The sequence below is a fragment of the Glossina fuscipes genome, unplaced genomic scaffold, assembly GCF_014805625.2.
Source record: "Glossina fuscipes isolate IAEA_lab_2018 unplaced genomic scaffold, Yale_Gfus_2 109, whole genome shotgun sequence".
NCBI classification, from domain to species: domain Eukaryota; kingdom Metazoa; phylum Arthropoda; class Insecta; order Diptera; family Glossinidae; genus Glossina; species Glossina fuscipes.
The window spans coordinates 971,432-995,793 of NW_023998452.1; the positions used below are offsets into that span (position 1 = coordinate 971,432).

The 24,362-nt window shown below is 33.9% G+C and overlaps 1 protein-coding gene across 1 annotated transcript in view; it reads left to right on the forward strand.

The window, feature by feature from the left end:
• Positions 1 to 16,195, forward strand: part of LOC119638722 (aquaporin-like) — a 35,392-nt gene extending 19,197 nt beyond the window's left edge. The window contains exons 2-5 of the mRNA XM_038035675.1: positions 7,321 to 7,499; positions 15,283 to 15,426; positions 15,498 to 15,710; positions 15,765 to 16,195. Of these exons, the coding sequence (XP_037891603.1) occupies positions 7,321 to 7,499; positions 15,283 to 15,426; positions 15,498 to 15,710; positions 15,765 to 15,929 (701 nt within the window). The 3' untranslated portion in view covers positions 15,930 to 16,195. The remainder of the gene's footprint in view (positions 1 to 7,320; positions 7,500 to 15,282; positions 15,427 to 15,497; positions 15,711 to 15,764) is intronic.
• Positions 16,196 to 24,362: the final 8,167 nt, after the last annotated feature.

Consider the following 24,362-nt stretch of genomic DNA (forward strand, 5'->3'; position numbering starts at 1 on the left):
CTGAGAAATGCATATAATAGGTATCTGAAGGCTTGGAGAATGCGATGGTGGTAATTAAATAAATTTTAATTAACCAAAGGAATCGAAATAAACTGTGAAGCTACTATCCCAATAAGCACTGCTGAGGTGCCATTGACTAGAGGCTCCCTGCGTAGAACCTAACTTCCTTTATCTTTATTACTTCCATGGTCTATCACAAGCTCCCAAATTCATTCATGGATGTCAAGAAATGAGAACTTCCTGCATGAAAGGTTTCGAAGCCAATAACAGGACCACAATGTAGGTTTAAATCCTTACAGTATGACTATTCTGCGATTTAATCCGAAAGATCATGATGATTAAAAGTCTGAAGCTGAATTGCTTCCCTATGCCAATATAATCGATGTATGAATTTCATATCGCCGTTTTCTGAGAGAGTGTGTAAACATCACGTTATGGCGCTGAGAATAAAAGTTTTTAAGTTATATGCGAGTGTTTACGCTGAGACAGTGAAGTGCACGCAGTATACGTATGCTTGAACTTTGAATAGGCGTGCTTCTATGCTAAAAAAACGCCTTTGCGAAAAACTTCCTAAAATGGGTAATTGACTGAAACAATATTTGCCGAATAAGCCCTACAGGTACGGCTAAAAGCAAGTCCTATGGCATATACATCTCGTTTCGCAGTGAATCCCGGAAAAGGAGAAAGCAAGTATAGACTAGCAGATGAGTCAGATTTGGGAGTCACCAATAATGACGTCTTACGATTAGTGAAAGTGATACTAAGAGTTAGGAATCATATAGTGATTTTCGATAATCTTCACGTATCATTACCTCTCACATACTACTACTTTATCGACACAGGAGTCCATTGTGTCCGAACTATACAACAGAATAGATTGCCTAATTGTAGAGTCACAGACAAGAAAGATCTAATGAAGGCGACGATTCGTAGCTTATGAGGAAAGCGTTTCGCAACGTGATGGTGTTGACTTTTCACCAATGGTGTGGTTGTTACTTTATTGTCTGCGTACATTGGCTCGTTGACAATATCTGTCCATATGAAAAGCGACTAAAGCACAAGGTCGATATTAAGAGTGAACTTGGATGGACAGCTAATTAGGTCGCTATCGCACAGTAGTCAAGGCCGCAAACGATACCTCCGCCTATTCCATCATCTATTTGACTTTGTCATACTAAGTAATGTAGGGTATAAAAGACATTACAAAAGCTTAACAATAAAATGCTTGAGATTGTCCGCGTAGTATCGGATGAACACGTCCGCGTATCTAGAACAATTGGTTTTTGGTTTCGTTTTGCTTAGCATACAGAGTCGCAATTTTCCCTTGCAACCAGCTGACGCCATCTTTTTCGTTTACCCGGGATTCCTGGCAATCAAAATTCGGCCTTTAGCGAGCTGAACTTTTTAAGTGGCCTTTTCTTTGAACTAGGTTTCCACACTATAAATCTTAAATGATGGGCATTCCATGTTCGGCTCGTAACGACCGTAGCTTTACAAGTTGCTTGGGCTTTTGCCATTAAATTGCAAAACAGATTTTGATTTCGTTAATGAATTTTTTTTTGTTAATTAAATTAATTTTTTTAATAGCAATTAAAAAAATTTGTCCTGCACATTTATATTACTGTTGCGGTGTTTTTTTATTTTTTTATTTTAATATTCAAATCCCCATGAGAACAATATGATGAACAGCGAAATATAAATCAAGGAGGAGATGATTCTATGGAAATCATTAATGAGGTTTAAAGAAAAAACAGCAGCAATGACAACAATAAAAACATTAATAAAAAAGAACATTTTTTACAATTTGCTTATTTGCATATATGTTATCGTTTAATAATAAATCACACCGAGCTTAAGATTAAACAAATAATAATAAAAATAGTAATAATAATAATAATAAAACAAATCTTTTAAAAAGTAATGAAACACATCTTCCTAAAAACGTGACTCTCGAGTTATTTGTTGACATGATTTTGACATGATTTCCTATCAGTTTTTACTCAACAAACAAACAAACAAACATACGTAAATAAATTTGACAAGCAAACCAGTTAAACATGAATGTGACTACGAATGTGTGGCCTGTGTGAACTTGAAATTGTTTTCTGTTTTTATTTATTAAACACAGCGCGATTATTTGTTTTCTTTTTATATTTAGATTTAATATTGGCTTATTAACAAGTTATTCTTATAAGTCTCAACAATACGTACGTATGAATCAGCACAAGATTTACTTAATTGTCTGACTATTTTATTTTATTTTGTTTTTTTTTTTTCTTTTTATTTTGCATCTTTTAATAACATTTTAATTCAATAGAAATAAACATAAATGTTGTTGGGAACCTAGGACAAGGTAAATAAAATTAAGTTGACCTACTTTGATGTTTTAATCTGATTTCATATTAAACTTATACGCTTGAATGGCAAGGTTTCTTCAAGCCTGATGCGCGGACTCAAGGTGGCAAGCATCGATGCACAATCTTTCCTATAGATAGAAAAGGAGAAACTAAATATTCAAGTGCTTAGTGCAAAATGTCGCAAGGATGACAATTTCCCGGCCGCTTTCAAGCTTTTTTGCCTTGAACTTTATGTATGGACCTCTCGTAATCGTAATATTCGCTGAGCAGCTGCTTGAAGAGCTGGTCGCAGTTTATCGTAGAAAAAAAAATCGTTTTAATGGCTTTTATTGGTACTTCTAAGCTATTTGGTTCACTGTTGCTGGTATATCGAACGAAAGCTACTATATTGGTCCTCCTTCTTTTCCAAGGCCAACAGCTTCTTGGCTCGAAATGTTCTTTAAGCTCGACATCTTTCTAAGCCTACTGCCCCGAAGTTCTCTCGTCTCTCTGATTGTCCAGGATTAACTGATTATTTGAATGATTCGATTAAACAGTAATGTATTACATTGAGGATATCGAGCTGTTTTAGAAAGAAATATAGACGAGAGCAACACCGGGCAGAGTGAAATCGAACGAGTATTTTTTCTCTGAGATTTTTATTAGTAAAAAGTGCTTAGCTGAGTATTTCTCTCATCATTCGATTTACTTTTCAGAAGAAACGCAGGCCTTTTGAAGAAACTTATTTGCAAGCCAGTCACTTTAACTTGTACATAATTCTCGAGATGTTGCGCGTGAGAATAAGTGTTTGTCGTGCGGGTCCAAGCCTAGTAATTACAAGGCACACAGCACCAAAATCAAGCGAAGCACTCTTAACCCTAATCCGTACACGTGTTGTTACAACTAATTCTACGACAATGTGCCTCGCAGGCTCACAGACAGAAAGATACTCCGTATCTTGCACAGGAAGGAGCCAATCGACCCAAAAGTTAGAATAGAGAGGCGTCGACGAACTGGGCATAACAGAACCTCAGTAAAGAACTGAATAATTTCTGCACGGGTTATGAACTAAATCAAAGTTTACGAGGAACTTGAGTCGACTAATAAAAGTGTTGGACAATTAACTTTGGTTCAAATCTAGATTATAGTAGTTTTTCACCAAACGCCACGTGCAAATTGATCACTCGTAGTCAAGTGATACTGTATGAATCAGACCTTAACCCTCACCCGTCAAACACAGCGCACTGTTTGTGTCCCAAACCGACTTGGTTTTACTGCTAGCAATGAACTTAGACTAAAGATTTCCAGGATTGATTGATCCCTAGGTCGTACGCGATACTTTGTGGTAATATTAAAACGCTAGAAAAAACCAATATCTCCTGGATGTTTAGGTTGTTTAAAGACCCTTTTTTTTCCGCATCGATTACCTTAAGGAAATACAACTATACCGTTGACCATGATATGGACTATTGCTGCTCTTAACTGCGCCCAATGGAAAAATTTTCAATTTTCATAATACGGAGATTAAAAAAAATCGCAATTTGCGATAGCGATGATATCAACAATCATGGAAGTTTAAGCGACCTTCCGGGCATTGGGTAAAACGTTCGAATATACGAAAAGTTGTTATTCATTTCCGTCGCTCGTCCTAAAAAAAACGAATTGTCTACAATGACTTTGAAAGAAAAAAAATCCAATTTAGCGACACCTACGTTTGTTTTTTACTTATTTCTATACCTTTATGACTGGTTAGTTTAAGGTGCGACAGGTTAAACCAATACTTAATGAATTCATGTTTAAAGATGAAGATGAATTTTACAGTGATATCAAAAACTTGTTTTCATGTTTTTTGCTTTTGCTTTTTAATTATAAACTTGGCAAAGATTAGTCAATGCTGTCCGTAAGAGGGCTACTTGCTAATTGTTGCCTTAACAACTAGTTTGTTTATTCGAACGCTCTCGGCTAATTCTGGCTAATAAAACGATCACTTAATACGCAATGTTTTATGAAAAAATTTTATTTGAAAAAGTAAAAACAAAACAAAAGGCAGGTGAGGGCTTCTATGTTGCATAGTCATATCCTCATCACATTTTCTATTCACGCGAAATAAAAGATTGAAACTTAAACAGATCAACTCGTTAAGTGATTTTAAGCTGACTTACTGCACTTTTGTAAACTTTTCTCTTTTATTCGGTACACATCAAGCGTAATCAAGTCTGACAAACATTTATTATGCTTAGAGTATAGGCAGTCAATGCTTACTCGGTAAGATGGCGCACACTCCCTCTCTCTTTCTTTTGCCTTCATTCATTCTAATCGTCATACTGTGTTACGTATATAGGGAACTTCGTCGGATAAATGATCGATCATATTAAGAGAGAAAAGTAAATATCATCAACAGCGAACCTCGTTTTATGCGGTTCGATTTTTTAGGAAAATGTGTGAGATGAAGTTCATTAGTTTCCATGTCGAGCTAGTTGTAATGGTCCGGAAGATAGGTCAGTGTGCTTGATGTTGCCGCGATCGTACGTGAATTCGAATAAAAAGTTGATTTCGGTTGCGTTATTAAAACCTCTTCTGTTTCTCTTTTAAAGGACAGAGAGTTTTCTCTCTTTGTTTGTTTATACACGGACTGGTTTTTTCTTTGCATTTTGTACTTTCTAAACGTAACTTCTAATGTTTGCCTTAAGATTTACTTTTAAAAGTCTAGTTAAATTGCATATGTCAGTAAATAATCTAAAATAGAAGTTGAGCGAATATCAAGAAAATAATTTGCAAGAAATTTAACTTCTTGTACAAATATATTGCACCCGACCCCGGCCCATTCGTTTATGTGTTCGTCCTGCTAGTCCGTCAGTAGTTAGTCCCTATGTCCATATACCTTCGCCTCTGTCCGTTATTCAGTCTTCCCGTTAGCCCATCTTCTCTTATCTCCGTCCTCCAAACTCACTTCTGCCAATCCCTCTGCGTGATAATATTTCTATGTTTGTCTATCAATTAAAATGTTCATTTATCCTTTCCTCTAAGCGTTATTCCAGTTAATTTGTATGTCTGACTGTCAATCTTTACGTCTTTCAACCTATTCTATTGCCTGCCTATCTATCTAAGAGTCCGCATGTCCACTGGTTGATCTGTTCCTGCCTATTCTCTTATTTTTGGATCTGTTTGCCGACCCAACCTTCTTCCCGTACATTATCGAACCATCTGCTTACTTGATTCCATTGCCTTTTTCGCAAACTTCCTTCCAGCTTTTCTCAACCGTCTTCAACTGTCTTCCTACCTTTTCAGGAATCTTTCTTTCCGTCCACATGGTTCTCTGCACACCCGCTTTTCTGTTTACCAATCTCTCTGTGAATCTTGAAGACTTTTTTTTTTGTTGGATACTCAAAAACCTATTGACAGGGAACAGACGAAAGCACTAGTTTCGATGTCATTATATGAAAAAAATTTTTCACTAAATGAGGATGGAATGTTTGGATGAAGATGGGACAAATTTTTTTGAATGCTTTCGATTTAAAAGGAAAACTTTCAAAAGCGACCGAGTTTTTCTTATTCATTACTATGCCATGTTAGGATCTATTTTTTGATCTCCTCCCGCAAAGCTCAAAGATTTTTCGTACAGTCAAAATATATAATTTTTCATTAAATTCTTAATTTTAAATTGTAGTAATGAAGTAGTCCAAGGTAATAAATGATTACCTTTGCTCGACAACACAATTGTCTTTTTTCCTACTCTCCTTTCTTTCTGCACAATTCAACGTTTTCTTCTTTTTATATCATAAGACTATTATAATCTAAAATTTACAATCTAAATAAATGTTAATAAAAATTGATATTTTTTATAAAAATTTATTATACGCAATATTATTACTTATTTACTCCACTTATACAAGAAACTCAACTAAAACAAAATGGCAGTCGAGTTCGATTGACTCTTGAAGTAAATCTTAAATTAATTAATATTAAAACTTAGTAAAAGTACAATAAAACAAATAAGAAGGAAAAAAAAAAAAGAAAAAAAGCATGTACACAATTAGCATAGAGCCACACCCCCCAACCGGTACAGGACCAAATTGCAAGTGAACCCCCAAGCCAACGCAAACTTGCATAAGCTTGGCAACCGATAATATCCTGGACAATGTAAGAAATGCAAGAAGTCTTCTACATTTTTTTATTTTTTACTAAAAAAGCTGTCACATAGACAGAGAGATAGATGTAGAGAGAATTGTTCTTAGACTCTATATAAGTCCTGATAGAGTAAGGACTACGTACGCTTTAGTTTAAAGAATTGTCGTGAGTATCCAAAATGGGTTGACAATTGCCTGAGCTTTTATTATTACTGAAATAAAAACGTAAATTAAAGACTACAAGCTCATTAGCCAGCAATGTTTGTTCTGCTTTGGTCGTTCCTATGCAACCTACTGTCTGTACGAACATACATTACGTCATTACGACATTAACGCAGAAACTTCTTTTGAAAACTTATGAAATTTAGTTTTCACTCAAGTCGAGTAATCATTTAAATGAATCTCTTATGAATTATTATTATTTGTATTTTTTACTTTTTATTCCCTACATCGCTCATGGTTCAACACATAGAAGGAGTTGGAATAGTACTTTGGATAGTACCACCTTTTACCATTACCGATCGATTCACAATTACTTTCTGAATCGGTTTAAGTTTGGCGGTCCGTCTTGTTTTCGTGTGTCAACCAAGTTAGAGGCCGCAATTTTTGAGATATTTTCATGAAATTTTATACACTGACACACTTCAGCCCAAGGATGAACACTGTCGGTAATGTTTCGGATTGGACTCCTTTTTCGACAGCCTGCCATATAGTGTCTTATTTTGAATAGTCATTATATGAGTCGTATGAACTGTAGGCTGATTTAGGAATTTTGACAGCAAGCTACTGTACACTAAAATGCTTTTACTTGTTTTTGCTTATTAACATGTTTAATCATTTGTTTAATTTGCTTCCAGATATGGGCGACATAGTCGGTGTAAACGATTTGAAAGAAAATAAACAGCTCTGGAAAGAGTTATTGGCTGAGTTTGTCGGCACATTTGTCCTACTTTTTCTGGGCTTATTTAGTTGCATTGGCGGGTCGGTGGAACAAATATCATTCGCCTTCGGTCTAGCCGTGGCTTCAATGGCTCAAGTAAGTAACAAATCACACATGTAATCGATTTTCAATACTTGAAACTTAGTTCATTGATATTGTACCTTGAAATTGAAGAAAATAAATCAAATACAAGGCTTGGTTGGTGGTATTCGTACAATTTTAAAAGACCTAAACTTAAATGTCAAATAATTAAGTGGGTGTGTGTGTAAATAACGAATATATGTCTAATAGTTTCAATTCTTTTTCTTTTATTTTTTTTTTTGTTTTTCTTTAACTGATAAAAATCAGTTGTTGTATGTGATTTGCGACTGTTGCGGTTGTTATTGCTGTTGTTGTTTTTGTTGTTGTTGTTGGCAAAAGGCAACAAAGCACACGTCATCACATATTGTTAATTACATTTTAAATGAATTTAACTGAATTCATAACTAAGGTTTCAACATATGAAAAAGAAACTTAAAAGTTCGAATCCAACTATGATTTAAGGCGAATCTCAGATACTTAACTCCTTAGCTAAGGTATGGTAAGATATTCCAATGGAATATTATTAAGCCTGATAAAGGCGATAAAATTAGTGAACTCAAGATGTTGCCAAGAAATTGGGATATAAGTAAATAGGGGAACCGAAGATTCTTTATCTTTTGAAATGTGAAAACTGCTTCGTATTTTCTTGCTTATGATCGTGTCAGCCAAGTTTTCGAATTTCGATGGTTGCTCCGAATAAATTTTAATCGATTTCGAAGTAGATTTGAAGGAAGTGAAGTTAAGTTTGTTTCCTTTTCTCTTTTGAAATGTTTTATTAGTAGAGATTCGTCCTCTTCCTTTGTTATAGTTATTGTGAAAGTATTGGTGAGCATGTCCAAGCTGTTGAAAAGAGCGATATCAAGTCAATTTAGATTGACAATTTCAGTTTAGATTGACAATGTTCGCAGTGAACACGGATGGAAAATGTAACCGGATGAACGGACGGATGCATTTAATTTGATCTTTGAATCTTTTCCTAAATGCATCTTTCGGATAAATTTTTCTTGTGATTCGAAGTGATCTGAGAAAATTGATGTTTTCCTACCCTCCTCCGTTGTTGTTTAATTATGGAAAAAAATTCAATCTACATAAGTGAACCGGTTCGGTATAACATGAATCGGTTGAAGTTACTAATTTTTTTTTGTTTTTTTTTTTCTTTTGCGTATTGAAAATGGAAAGAGAAGGCAAAACTACACCACAAATTATAAACGAGACGCAATTTACAATTTACTGCAATTAGTGCGTATGCTGTTGGTTTCATTTTGTCAGACGGGTTTTTTTTTTCTTCGTATTCCACAGTTCGCGTCTAACATTTGTATATTTTATGAAATCACATATGTGTGTAATTTTTAAAAGTCATTAATTTTACTTTATATATATATTATATATGTTTTCCGCTGATTTTATTCACCAAACGTGTGCATAATTACACGCACTTGTTCGCTAAGAAAATGTTTTAAAAGTTAACTATCATATGAGAAAAACAACAACAACAACAAAAACAACAGCTAAGATTTAATTATTTCAATACTGATTTAATTAAAACTGTTAAGAATCATTTAGCCTTCAATCGAATTGAAGAATTTAGGTTAAGCTTTAGGCCTTTAGGGCTTCGTTTTGGGTAAGAAAATAGAAAAACAAAGCAAAACAATAAAAACAGCAGCAAAGGTAGTTAGTTTACCTGCAAAGTGATTTTTAATTGTCCAGTTTTTTTACGCAATCGTAGCATTTACTTAATCATATATATTAAGAAGTTTTGATTTAGGCAATTTAGAAGATAGTGCTGATAGAATTGAACTTAATTGCAGCTTACATTATCCATTGTTGCTAATAAATTATTTACTTTACTGCATAATTAAAGTTAAAGCTTTATCCAAAGTAGTTCAGCACGTAATAAAGAACATTAAACAAGCCAAACCCACCTGAAATTTTTTTGATTAAAATTTAAAAAAATGATAGGGTGGTTCGCTTTTAATCGCCACTTTATATTTTAGCATAACCTATAATTAAGATTTGTGATGAAATAATGAATGGCTTGGTACAGAAGATTTTAATCCTTGCAAGGCCGAAGGATCTTAGTTCTTAGTTTTTAGATAGATGGACGGACAAATATAGACAAAGATGGATTCAAGAGCAGATGTAATGGAGAGACACATGGTCCGATGTACAAACATGGCGGGAAAAGATATCCCACGGACAAATTATCAAGTTGACAGAGACACAGACGTATAAGTCAATGAACGTAAACCAAGTAAATACAGGGACCGCAGAAACCGAATGAATATGGGATAATCCACCGAACTGATGGTTGAACAAATATGTGATCAGCTTAACAAACGGGGAAGAAACAATGTGACGCAGGAACGTGAAAAAGGTAGACGGACAAATGAATAGAATATCGTATCGAAAAATACGCAAAAGCACAATTGACTGGACTTACGGACATATGGATGCATAAAAATGAAAGAATCAATGCTACTATCGAATGGACTGGTGAGTGAACTAATAATTGACTGGCTTGGCAAACAGATAGATGATAAAATTATCGGGCTGAGAAACAGGTATATAGAACAGGATATACACATGGATGGTTAAGAGGGGTATTTGTTCAGACTAGTAATTAAACGGTTAAATAATTAATCTGATGAATACATGATAAAAAGGATGCTTGGTTGGTTGCACAGTGGGACAGTGAACGCGTGTTTATGTAAATAGATACAGCGAGCGAACAGAGAAATAAAACAAATTTATTAATTAATAATTAATCACTAAAAATTATAATTGAATGGCTTATTAATTAAGATTAAAGTAAATTTGTCATATCATCATAACAAAAGTTTGAAGTAGAATGGAACGACTGAATAATTAGTGTATGTGAAAATCAAAGAACAGTCAGATGCACAGAAAAACACACATATGTATGCGACTGATATTCATTTAAGTTGTTGACTAAAGGTGTTGATTGCATCTTCAATTCTAATCATCGCCTTGTAGCAATGAAGTAAAGCTTGTGTCTTCAAATTCAACTCAGCCAACTAAACTTAGCATTAATCAATATGTAGAGTAAATATATCATTTTCCCTTATGGAGATCATACTTCTCATGAATGCACAACACGGCAGCCGTCACTTTACAAAATCAAACTTGCATATGCGAATAAAAAGCATAAATGAAGAGCTTCTAAGTAACATAAGGGCCAACTCAAGAAATAGAGAACGCTTCATATATTTGAAAAGATAAAAAATAGGTATATAGATCGACGTACGGACGTCTAAGTACATAACGGTGTGAAGATAAATTCGAATTTCGCTAGCAACGACACTAAGCGACGCTCTTAGCAGAGCTTTGTAAACGCCCCTGAGCGTGGACGAGAGCAATATTTTCCAAACAGGCATCAGAGTAGATAGCCGGGACCTCCTAAAATTCTATCCATTGACCGAAAATGCATTTTGGTCTAACCAAAAATTAGTAGAAAGCCCTTTCAGTTAACTCAGCCATGCGAACAAATACCTTTTTCTTAGCTGAAGAGCAGCTGAACTAGTGTCTGTGTCAAGTTTCGCGTCAATACTATCAATAGTCACTTTAGTGTCATGTAATAGAAAGCGTGTTTTTCAGTCGGCTCTATGTCTTCAAGGGACTTTTTCTTGACGAAAAACTCTCCTACGCAGTCTGATAAGTTGCAGTATCCGGACGCAAAAGCTCAGAGTTGTCTGCCAATAATTCTGACGAATAGCTTCATAGCAACAAAGCATAACGCTTATGCAATTTTCTCTGCCAACAGTTTGCCCCGCTGAAGGGGATTCATAATGTTCCGCCATCTCGCATCAAAGACAACTTAATCTTACTACCTTTTGATCACAATAATATATTTCCCGCCACAGTCAAAGCGATATGTATCCAGAAGAGCGGAATGTGTATAATATTTTATTGAAAGTGTTGCGTGCATCTCCATGTTAAGTACTATAGGGTTAAATAAATTACAACAATACTAAAAACATTTTTCTTCTTTTTTTTTTTTTTTTTTCTTTCAATTTTTCTCTTTCTTATTCAGTTTGCTTTACTTTCACATTTAAGCATCATTTTTTTGTATTGAAACTAATAGAAGTGCGTACATTTTATATGTATTCGTTCGTTGAAGCATACATGTTCAAGTGATTTCATATCAAAGCTGGCATCAATTTATTTGTGCAAGCTCATCATATAGCTTCTAGTAGAAGCTCATATAATATGCACCAAACAACATTGAAATTTTTTTTTTTTTTAAAATCATTAGATCGAACAATTTAAATGTTTACTGCATACTTGCTGCGAAAATTATTATCTATTTTATTGCATCGAGCATAGCATTATGCTCTGGCTTTGGAGTACATCAACGCAAACTAATGTCATTTATATAATTTATACCATAAAAATTATAACTAAAAATATGTTTATTGAGTACATTAAATAAATAACTTTAACTATATTTGTAAACGCTTTAAACGAAAGAACTACTTATGGACAGAAATAAAAAAAAAAACAAAAACAAAAAAAAAACATAAATAAATAAAAAAAACGTTCACCAACTGAAATCAAACACACAAGTTCAATCAAATCGAAGCAGAAATTGTTTATTAAATCGAAATAATCAACATTCACATAACTAACGATATATATGAGAACATATGTGTAGATATGTGCACAAGTGTGTTCCCGTGTGTGTGTGTGTGTGTGTGTATGTGTGTATGTGTGTATATACTTTTTGGTTTATTTGTTTGCAGTAATTTTTTTCATTAATTGCAAACGTATTAATGATAGCTAAACGTAGGCTTATCTATCTATATGGTGTGGTATAGTATTCGATGACTATAAAATGTCAATGCATTATATGAGAGCATATATGTATTAGAGTTAGAGTTAACGTTCAATGAACTTGTCTTAAACGTCGAGATGACTAGATAAACTAGTTTGAAAAAGTATAAACTAAACTAAACGACACACACACTACAAAACATTTAAAACTGAAATTATATGATACAAGTAAGTAAAGTAATGTGAAGGAATGAATATCAACTAACCGACCGACCAACCAACCAACCAACCAACCAACCATCGTTAACTTGTAACAACAGATAGATAGAGAGAGAGAGAGAGAGAGAGAGAGAGAGAAAGAGAGAGGGGGGGGAGTTATGAGAGGCGGTTTTTAATAGAATTCGTATGAAAAGAAAACAACACTCAGATATTTTACGCACTTTTAAGTGTTGGAGAATTCAAACAACATATTTTCGTAGACATATGAACGCCACTAATCATGCCAGCATGTTTGTGTACATTTTTTACGGTCAACGCGAACAGACTGAACACAGAAAACTCTTTTTCTTTTCCTTTTTATGTTTGTTTTTTCTGTACGTAACTGCTGGAAAAAAAATTACTTTAATAAACAACTATTAATGAATGAATGTATAAGAGACTGTTTATAGGCAATGTATGCATGTATGTGTACTCGTATGTTGTCATGTTTGTTTATGCGTATTTATGCGTCGCCGCGCAGGCTCACATAGTTTATATTTATATAAAATTAATTTAAAAATTCACACGATTTTTGAAAGCGAAACACATGGTTCACCACATGGCCCAGTTAGAACTAAAAAGGCCTAATGGCTAATTTATATTTATATCAACCACACTTGCCCTGCTTGCTTGCTTGCTTGCTTGCTTATTGGCTTGCGCTCGCTGCTTATCTATCTACACAGTACAATGGAATATAGAGAGGAGATTATTATTGTGTGCTTTAAACGCCGTTACAGCCGTTCGTTTATTCGGTAGATCTCTAATGTACGATTAGCACTGTTAACTGCCATTGCCATGGTTTTTGTGCTGGTTACTGCTGGTGGCGGTTGACCACTAATAATGAACTTGTGCCACTGCTTGTCTACAAACTTGCACACACACACACACACACACACAGATACAGGTACAGACACGCATTCAGTTACACATATCACACGTTCAAAAATATACATACGTACATACAGACATAGGTTTAATGTTGTTTACATTTTACTCATTCAGTTATTTTACTTAGCGCACCGCTTGTTCGAGATTTAAAAGTATATTTATTCAATAAGAATGGTGTTATTTAAAATTAAAACATTTGTTTTATTATTGTTGTTGTCGCTGTTTTATTTTTACGGTTCGATTTCCATAATTAGCATAAGAGCACGTTTTATAAATTTAGTCGTTAGAATTCTATTTTTTTTTTTTTTTTTAATTAAATCAACTCATGATTTTAATTGATGGCACTAGATAAGATTTACTTAATTGACAAAAGTAGATATTTAATTTATTTATGGATCTATTAGCACCATTTTAATGCCTATTATTTAATGAAAGTGATTTTACTGCGAGATAATGAGCTCTCTTAGGAAATCAAAGCCAATCGCACTTACGTCGGGCTTTCTTTCGTACTTAGGTAAACTATTAGCTTACATCCATCAGCTCCCATGAATTTCCCATGATTTCAGCCGTCCCTTAACACAAACTTGGTGCGTCAATCAATGAATCTCCCTTAAGTGATTAAGTCCAGCCATATCCTAATGTGCACTGACGATTTTACTCTATTTTCTTCCTTTAGCTTGGAATCGCACTCTTTTCTCTTTCAATTTGATTTGAACAATTTGTTTGCATGGTGTCCATTACATTTTATGAAAGTGAAAAATGTGACTTTCATTTTCAAGGAAGAAGATCTACAGTCATGGTTTTATTCGACCAAAGACTGCGTTTCAAACTTTAAAAAAAAGTACAGTTAGGTTATCGCTAGGTTGTATTCAATTGCATATAGATTAATAAATAATGACATTCTATGCTCACTACACTATAAGCGCCGAATACTAGTCGAGATTCGTTAGAGTCTTGATTAGTTAGACAATCAAAAAACTAAAGGTATTATGGAAATCAAAAATCTCCGCATATCTCTCTCAATATGCTTTCGATCTAAACCATCGCTTATACCACTCTCCTCGTATACATTGGTCACGATTTTCGCCAAGTTTTACAATGAAATGCAACGAAAATGCATAGTTTTGACCTCTACATTTATTATATAATTACAGTTCGTACTCATTCCTACAATGTCGGCACTAATACCGGTTTGCGCTTAATTTGCAAGGCCTTATGTTCTCAATACATTTCCAAGTGAGAAATATTTGTATAGCATTGTTTAAAGTTTTCTTTTTTACGCTTAAGCGCAAAATAATCTTTTGCGAGGGTTTCCTTAAAAATCTACTAATAGATCTTTGCCTTTGAAAGGTCTTCCTCGCCCTCCTTTAGGTATCTAATAAGATAAGACAGTGACAGAAAAGGCTCTTAAACTCGAATTCATGTGGATCTTGCTGAGCTATGCGGGACTCTATGTGTGGGCAGATATGTCCTAGCAGTATCTAGGCCAAAGATGCATTCAAAAAAAAATATTTTTATAATTATCTTTGACTTACCTATTACATGCTCATTTAAAGTAAGTTACACCATTCATCTCATATCTCATAGATCAGGGATGTTATGTTAAATTTTAATGAGCTATCCTTTAAGTATGTTATGTGTTAACGACAAAAGGCTCAGCAACGGGAACGGGATTCATCTGCAAATAGTGACACAACAGAAAAGGTAAACTATAATTAATACACAAAATGGTTTAGCTTAGTTCTTATTGTGTTTGTTTGTCAGTGTAAAACATCCCTTTGTGCGATTAAAAAAATACTTCTATAAAAGCAATCAAATACATTGACTCTTTTTCTTTTCCTTTTTTCTTCTTCTTGTTTAGGCCGTAGGACATATCAGTGGTTGCCATATTAATCCGGCAATTACTTTGGGATTTCTAATCGTTGGAGAAATAAGCATTTTAAAGGGTTTATTCTTTATAATAATGCAATGTCTCGGTGCGGTGGCCGGTGCCGGTGTAGTTTATGTAATAAATTAATTAAATTCGTATGTTTTTGAAATTTAGTTAATTAAAACTATTTTATATCATTTATATAGTTATCATTATTAGATACTCTAATGGGCAATAATTTAGGTATAACATCACCGGCGGCAAATCTACATGTTGGTCAAGCCATACTTATTGAAACCTTGATAACATTTGTATTGGTAATTGTCGTGAAAGCTGTTTCGGACTCAGACCGTATCGATATTAAAGGTTCTGCTCCGTTGGCTATTGGACTTTCGATAACAGCTGGACATATTTGTGCTGTAAGTAAAAGCAAAAAAAAAAACGCGCTTTTATTCAATCGTTTTCCTGTTTAGGTTCCTCTAACCGGTGCCAGTATGAATCCCGCTCGCAGCTTCGGACCAGCCGTAGTACAAAACTCATGGGATAATCATTGGGTTTACTGGATTGGCCCTAATATAGGTGGTATTTTGGCTGGACTTCTCTATCGTTTCTGCTTTAAACAAAGCAGTCCAGAATAAAAGATCGACATTACTTAAGGAAACGAAAAAACCACATTTAACGAAATGTACAGATCTAAATAGTGCTCAAAACTATTCTCTACCTTTTCTTGTCTTTCTAGCCTAACCTATATTCCCGCGTTATTCACGCCGCTAAAGATATAAAAATTATTAAGTAATCTCTAGTTTTTTTGCGAAGAATATAATAATACGTCACGTTGTATTATTAACGATATTTTACTAAATTAAAATATAATTACTTTAAGAAAATTAAACATCTATATGTATGTATACATATATATATATAAAAATGAGTTAAAATCCTTGTTAATTGAATTAAAATAAAACAAAAAATAAAAAACCAATAATAAAATGTCTCAAGCATTTTGTATTAATACTTAACTAAATAAAGTTTCTTCAAAACGTCGTCGAGCTACAGTCCTAAATAATGAAGGAGAAATCTAACCAAATATCATTGTAAAATTTTATTTTATTGTCTTGAATATACTGAACAAATCTTATTGGGAAGATCTCATCGCAATTAATGTAAAGATTTTTCTCATTTCTTCTCTTTTACAGTTGCGAGTGGATTCACTTTCAAAGGAAAACAATTCAATGTTAAATAATTAAAAATTCGAAAATATCTCCGTCCGTATTAACACATCAATTACAGCTTGTCTGTCCGTCTATCCGTCGCTATGTCAGTCAGTATTTTCGTCCTCAATCGAGACTCAATTTTTTAAGATATTTAGAGGAAAATTGCTACAATGACGTATTTTAGCGCAAGCATGAACGCTTTCGAATATGAATAAGGTCGGATTACTTTTGCAACCACCCCCAACATGATGTTTTTTTCTTGAAAAAGTCATTGGTCATTAGTATACCATATGATCGTTTTTACAGAAAATAAGCCTTAATATAACAATAAATAAGAAAATTAAGTTCGTTTACGACCGAACCTTTTGTACACATCGCCGTTATCCTCTAAAAAGTTGAAAAAAAGGAAAAATATAAATTTGCGTATTCCAAAGTATTGGGTGCTCGTTGCTGCTTACGATACTTTGTGGAAATTTGTAGCGTGTGCAGATTGTAGTTTATGACTAGAGAGCGAAAGACACGGAAAGCAAAACTGTTCTCAGTTTTGATTGTGCAGACGTATCGGCGTTGCAGGTGTGTTCTTCCACTTGTTTGCGCCATTTTCGAACTCTTTTCCAAATTGACAGACAAATGACATGTTTAGATGCATTCTCAAGCTAAAACTGGCCAAGAGTTTATATATCATAGGGGCTTTTTGAAGCTTGTTTCTATAAGTTTCTATAAGAACTTTGAAAAAAAATTAAATTATGATACACTAGAAAATTGAGAAAGCGTAGCTGATTTCTTCTATTTTTTTATAAACGTACTACCGCATCACCCATAGAACATGCGTTCAAATTTTTGCACATTTATTTGCTATAGTCTCTGAGGAATAGACGAAGGAGAAACTTCTCATTCATTTTGAAAAGCAGAGGCGTTTTCAGTTTAAGTGCTGCTGTGGTCGTGTCCTTCGACCGATTTGGCCCATTATCAATACTAGCCTACGTACGAGAACTTGCAACGTTTCTGCCAAATTCGAAGCCAATAGCTCCATTCTTGCGACCAAGAGAATGTATACAGCAGACATTACACAGACGGACAGACGAACATGATTAAATCGATTTAGAATTTGATGCTGATCATGAATACATATATATACTTTATTCTGCGCGATGCAAACGCTTTGACGAAATGAATATACCCCTCTTCCTTGGTGTATAAAAAGGAAATGATAAGTTCGGCAGGCTACATACATATATATATGATTTCGAAATAAATGAATTTAGAACAAATGCAAAAATTTGTATGTAAAGTTTTGTTTCATTTCAAATATTATTTAATAGAAATTAAAATATTACTACATTTCCAAAATGTTTGCATACAGCCTTAAGGTATGCTTCCAATTGAACTTTAGTTAACTACAATATCGAACTGCCATTACTTATGCAATTTATTTTGATACAAATTGTAATCAGTTATCAAAATGAACCGGTAACCCTTCAATAAAGCGGGCTTTGTTTTTGTTAAAATTAATACCTCTCCGGCAGTGCAAAGGGATTTATATAAGGCACGCAGCAAATAACTAAGGAATTTATTTATTTTGATATTCATCAGTCTGTCTACTGTAAGAATTTTGAATTTTACTAAAAGTTCGCTAGACGACGAGGATGTAACTTTGTGAAAGGTAACATTGAGTATGATTTGAGTCAGGAATACTTACAGAGCTTTTACGAACTTAACACCTAAAATTTGGAAAAAAATTCGATCCTACGTCTTCTAGATTATTACAAGTATATACTATTATTATCTCGTGATATAACTACACTGCACTAAACTACGCTGTCTACTATATATAGGGAGATGGCGTGTAAGGATGAAAAGCGGTAATTGTGAAAAGAAATGGGCAATATTTGTATACGTTCGACTTCAAAGTGGCAACATATGGAATGGTGAGAAAGTTCATTGCTGGTAAGCTGTTTCAAAGACAAAAGACCCGTCACGATTGTGTATCATGTGCTATGCAGGTGTCTCTAGCACGAGTGGATGCGAACGCTGAGGAAGCCGAGCATTATTGTTACAATGTATTATTTTAAGTTTCCGCGTCAGCTTCTAAATCAATCAGAAACTATTTGTATGTACGGTAACCTGTCAATCAATTGTTCAGATATTTTTATAAAATTTGTTTCACTACCATAACCCAAAGGCGAATTTCAAATTTTACCATTTTTACGACCGTTTTGAATATAACGTCTTAATACTTTTCGACACGAAATCAGCAAGAAATAGTAGAAAACGGCATAATTTTTGAAGTCTTTCCCCATATAAACAATCCGATAAAAGAGCTCTATATGAAAGCAAGGTCTGCCTTTTATTATTTTGTGAGCAATATTGATCCAAAATAATGATTTGACGCTTAAGTAGCCAATGTAGACAATGTATTGTGCGAGTTTCACTCTGCTGTAACGTTTTTCATAGATTACAACGTTTATGCAACATCGTAGTAAAAAGGAATTGGGTCAAACGTTATTACGTTCCACCATGTATAGAATCTAATTTAAATAAAGCCTTTGCATAAAAAAACCGCTTTCACCGCAAACGCCGCTTTCACATAGGAATTTGCTATTTTAGGTTTGGGTCTACTTTTGAAAAATAAGCCGTTATATGGTAATAAGATATGATTCTAGGTACTTTGTGAGGACAATCGCTGAAGAAGAATAATACAGTTTGAACATAAAAACTAACTTTACGAAATTTGGATGAAATCGGTTTACTTACGGACGGCTAGGAAGACCGGATTTGCACGATAACAACATGCGATTTTTACTATTTTATGGGGGAAAGATGTGAAGTAATTTACTAAGCGAGGTGAAGTAGAGTATCTTATGATTAAATATTATACACGGGACAGTTTTTATTTGTTTTTAGTCTAGAAGAATGCCCGCATTTTTGTTTCGATGTTAGTAGGCAGTCGCTGCTGTTGTTGCTAGCTGAAGTAGTAGCTGCCGATTAATGCGAATAATTACGATCACAATGAAATTTATGTACGATATCAAGAAAGTGATAATGCCAAAGACTACAAGCCACTACGACGAAATGGTTTACTGAAAGGGTTTACCTGACCAAATAACAGGAAGCTGTTTTTAAGCTTTAAGTCTATATTCGGCTAGTACGGCTGTACGGAGATAAAATTTACTATTTCTAAATACTAAATCGAAAATGACGAACCGTTGCCATAACAGCAGACTGAGAATATGTAACTGATTGAAATCTTTTTTGGCAATGCGTGTAAAAGGTTAAGACAACTGATGTGCGTGGCAGTAAATTTGAAAAATAGGTACAGCGGCCAGTGCTGAACACATTATGCAAAATGCTAAACTTTGTTAAGTTTTCAAGCAGTTGAAGTATGGATGAGTTACACCCTAAAAGCCTTTTACTATAACTCCGATAGTATAGTATAGGTAGGTATATTATTTCTTGGAAAGGAAGTGAAAGTTCAGAATTATCTTGTGAAACGACTTCTGAATCGTTTTAATCTTGTCGGTCCGTCTGTCCGTTTTGGATTCTTGTGTTCAACATACAGGTCGCAATTTTTACCATATTTTGATGAAATCTAAAACAATGCCATGTTTTGGCACACGGATGAAAGCAACTGGAAATGGTTCCAAACAGTCCACTTACACAAATCTTGTTATATGAAAATATATGTAGGTGCAAGGTATTTTATGAGAAATCGCGACCTATTATAGTTGTTTCTACTTGTTTAATTATATTTTTTATACTTTAATAGGAAGACTTAAAATAAATTTGGAATTTTAAAATGAATAAATGAAGTAAATATCATTTATTTATCATTTATTTACTTGTTGTTAAAACCAATTGTTTGCTTCTACAGCATAACGAAGAGTTTAAAAGGATTTATTTTCCTTTACAACTAAGAACTGAAATAATAAAAATGTTGTTGTATATGCAATATTAGCAAGGTTAGAGAAACATATATAAAAATAAAACGTTAAAAAAATTAAAAAAGGGTTTAATTTTAGTTAAATATAATATAAATCGATTTAAGCAACACTTTTCCCGACAAATCATTTCATTGATATCTTTGAAATTCGTTCGACTTTAACTTAAATGACCCGTTCTTCAAAGGTTACCTGTTATACCATACATATATGTATATTTCAATATACGTATACATATAAATATGTGTTGTAACTGAATCATTTAGTTATTTACTGATATTTCAATAATTTCCTATGTTTCCTGAACGTTTTACACTCTCTATTTAATCGAAAACACTGCTCGCATTTCTAGCACATGCGGTTAGGCGACAGATGTGCGTACGCAGAAAAAGTACTAATCATCGTTTAAGTAAATATAAATATTGTTATGAATGAATAATAAATTGTGACATTTGCTTGTGTGTAAAAACGAAAAAATAAATATCTATATATAAATTTATAAATTCTTATTCAATTACCTTAAGCATAGAGACAATGGAAGAATTGAAAAGAAAACTGAGGAAATTTTTCAATTTTACTAAAATTATGCAAATGAATAAACACTCGAAAAAGCACTTGATTTAAGTAATTTAATAAAAAAAATACAAATTCTATACACGTAATAAACCATAAAGTAATAATTTGATAAACTTTTCAAAACCATATTACCATTGGAATTATTTAAGTTTCCTTATGAACACAACAATTTGTGTGTTGTACCAAATTACCAAATTTTTCTTAAAAAACATTTACAACATTTGAAATTAATTGAAGGCGATGAAAATCAGATGCAAGTTAAGGGTCAACGCCCCTGGGTCTACCAGCCCAGAAGGAAATCGATATTTTGAACAGCCTTACCTAGGGTGGATAGAAAGCTAAGGGAATAATAATATTCAAGGGCTTTATTAAGCACATATTTACATAGTGAGAAAAAAAAACTACATTTGGAATATGCTAAAAAATGGCAATCGACCCTGCGGCTCTTAGGTTAACTTGCGCTTATTTGAACCTGAAAAAAGTAAAAACATTATAATCGGGCAAGTTCAACTTTTAGATAACCTAAACCACTTCACCTAGTGCAGTTATAACAAAAATTATGAATTATTTCCATGAAAAGACAAGCTTTTCATGAGCGCCAGCATGTTAGAGGATGCCAGATGACGCGATCGAACTTTTGCAAATTTTTATTACTTTTCACTTCTCCTCATAATAAGGTAGGGATTAAACTTTCTCTCTAAGCAAGAGTTTGCTTTCCATGATAACCCCTTGCAATCTAAAAAATAGACTTGTATAATCCGAATCTACTATTGTTAATCATTTTACTATATTCCTGCTATGAACCAATTTTCATCATAAAATATTAAAAGCTAAACATTTTTTTAAAGGACCTACTATGAGAAATCTTGTATGCAGTGGGGTCCAAAGAATAGATCCATTCGACTTATGTTTGGTCCACTTTATTTTCATGTCAAACTGTTATGATGAACAAATTTTCTGCATAAAACATTAACAATTAAGGCTTTTTCGTTAGACGTGATATCCAAAAAATAGATCTGCGTTGTCCAAATCCGGTAGGATTTACTATTCTGAACTAATTTTCAACAGGGGTTATCCATAATTATACTTTTTTATTTTATAAAGACTCAGGTTTCCTAAGAAAGGGGATATGTGAGTGGGTGAAAAGAATTGCCCCTGCCGAACCAAATTTTGCGACTTGGAATGTCAAAGTACTATTACTCAATAATTTTTGTTGCGAAATTTTTTAAATTGCGACGAAAAGTCGTTATATTGTCCCTGGTTGGAAAAGTAGACCGATCCGAACAATTTTCAATAGCATACGTCTTTGGGTCAAAGCGTGCCAGGGTGCCAAATTTCATCAAAACATTTCAAAAAGTGTGAACTGTAGGTTTGCCAGATATTAGACGAACATACAGAGAGACAAGCTCAGATCGGTATAATAAAAGATGGATCTACCTTAAGCCCTTCTGGGCCATGCATTCGTCCGCAAACGAATGAAAAATCATTTAATACATCTACAGCCAAAGATTCACGGTGGCTTTTTTCAGGCTTTCTTGAATTAACTTATCGCAAATGCCACGTAATGGTGTTTCTCCTTAAAATGTTATTTTGCAAAAAGGCCAGTGAAAAGGATGAAAATTACGGGAGTTGTCTTTAGGGCCGTCTTTTCACATCATGTTTAAATGGACGCGCATTGAAAGTGTTACAACGTGTTATACACAATTTTTTTTTATCCCCTTTTGATATGACCCCTTTTGATTAAAATGCGACTCAATAGAGGACTTACTATTCTTTGTTCGAACGGAACTTCCATTGTTACGAAGACATCCAAATATGGTTTACTTTGGAAATAAGCTTAGCAGATCAACGTTGTTCTCTCTGCATAGAATGCATATTATTTCTGAAAGATGGTACAAGTGGTGACTAACGGTGGGCAATATTTTGAATAGTAAATGTATAAAAACCATTTTTTTTTTACAATAAAGCATCCAAAGTGAAGGCAGAAGGCCTTCAGCCTATTAGCTTTTCTTTACAGTTCGTCTTGCGATCTTGCATCAGTCTCAAAAAAAAATGCTCGGCCATCTCCAGATATTCGTCCTCATTCTCTTTTCTACAAAATATTATGCGAGAGCCTCTTTTGCTGTCCGTGTCAAAGACAGACTGGCACGCCTTACGCTTGTGTGTCGGAAAAAAACGGCGGGAAAATACATAATTCTACAGTCGAACTCATAACTGACGTCAAAATCTTGATTAAATTCTTAGCCGAATACTTTCGAGTCATTTCCAGACTCATACCCATTCTCAGAGACCGACTCACATTATTTTGTTTAGGAATACTTTTAATACAACATATCGCCTGAGTGGCCGAATAGGCAAGAATCTCGACTAGCAACTCAATGGTCGTGGGTTCAAATTTCAAGTGTGGTAGACTTTTTAATGAAACCGAAAGCCTTAGATGCTAGTGTTTTAAGACTTTATTTAGTCTTAGAATTTTTTCTCTGGCTAAATTTGCAATAATAATAATAATAATAATAATAATTCAAGACAAACTCTTTCTAAAGACATCTGTCGGGATATTAGTAGCGCGAGGTATCAACAAACAGGACTTTTATAGCTTCCCGACAAGGACTTATTTAACACAAATATTCATCTTGAAAGACTTGGGGAAAACCTGAAGTTCCAAAGAATTTTTCTTAAGTAATATAATTTCTTAAGTAATATAATGTTTCCAGGCATTCTAAAAAGTTTAAAGCGTCTGTTAAATATTTAAAGTGATTTTACTGTTAATTATAGTCAACAGTCTTAAAATCAGCTCGTCGAGTGCGAGAATTCTAGACTAGATTTACTAGTCCGGAAATATTTTCTGTATATATTCTACACTGGTGAGAGTATATTACGTTTGTGAACATATCTGCAACATAAAGATGGCATCGAGACACTTCACTTCACTTTATTTTGGACCAGTCGACTATTGATTGAAGCTCGTCGGTCCCTCTGTCCACCTTATGTCTGTCCGTGTATACCTTCTGCATTCTAATTAGAGACCGCAATTTTCGACATATTGCCATGAATACTGACAACTTTGTTGGTCCTAGAAAGAATACTATTGCGTATGGATTAAAACGGACTATTTTTACTCATTTTGCAAAAATCGTACTTATCAGAAAAAAATTTTTCGTTTTTAATTATTCTCGACAAAAATTGATGAAATTTAACGCTTGGGCAAATTAAATAAATGTGGAAATTTTGAATTCAATAGGACCCATTTTGGAACACCGTTCCATGTAAACGTTTTTAGAACCTTTTTTGATGCCTTTATATGGCATCAAGTTTCACATTTTTAACATTTCATGATTAAGGC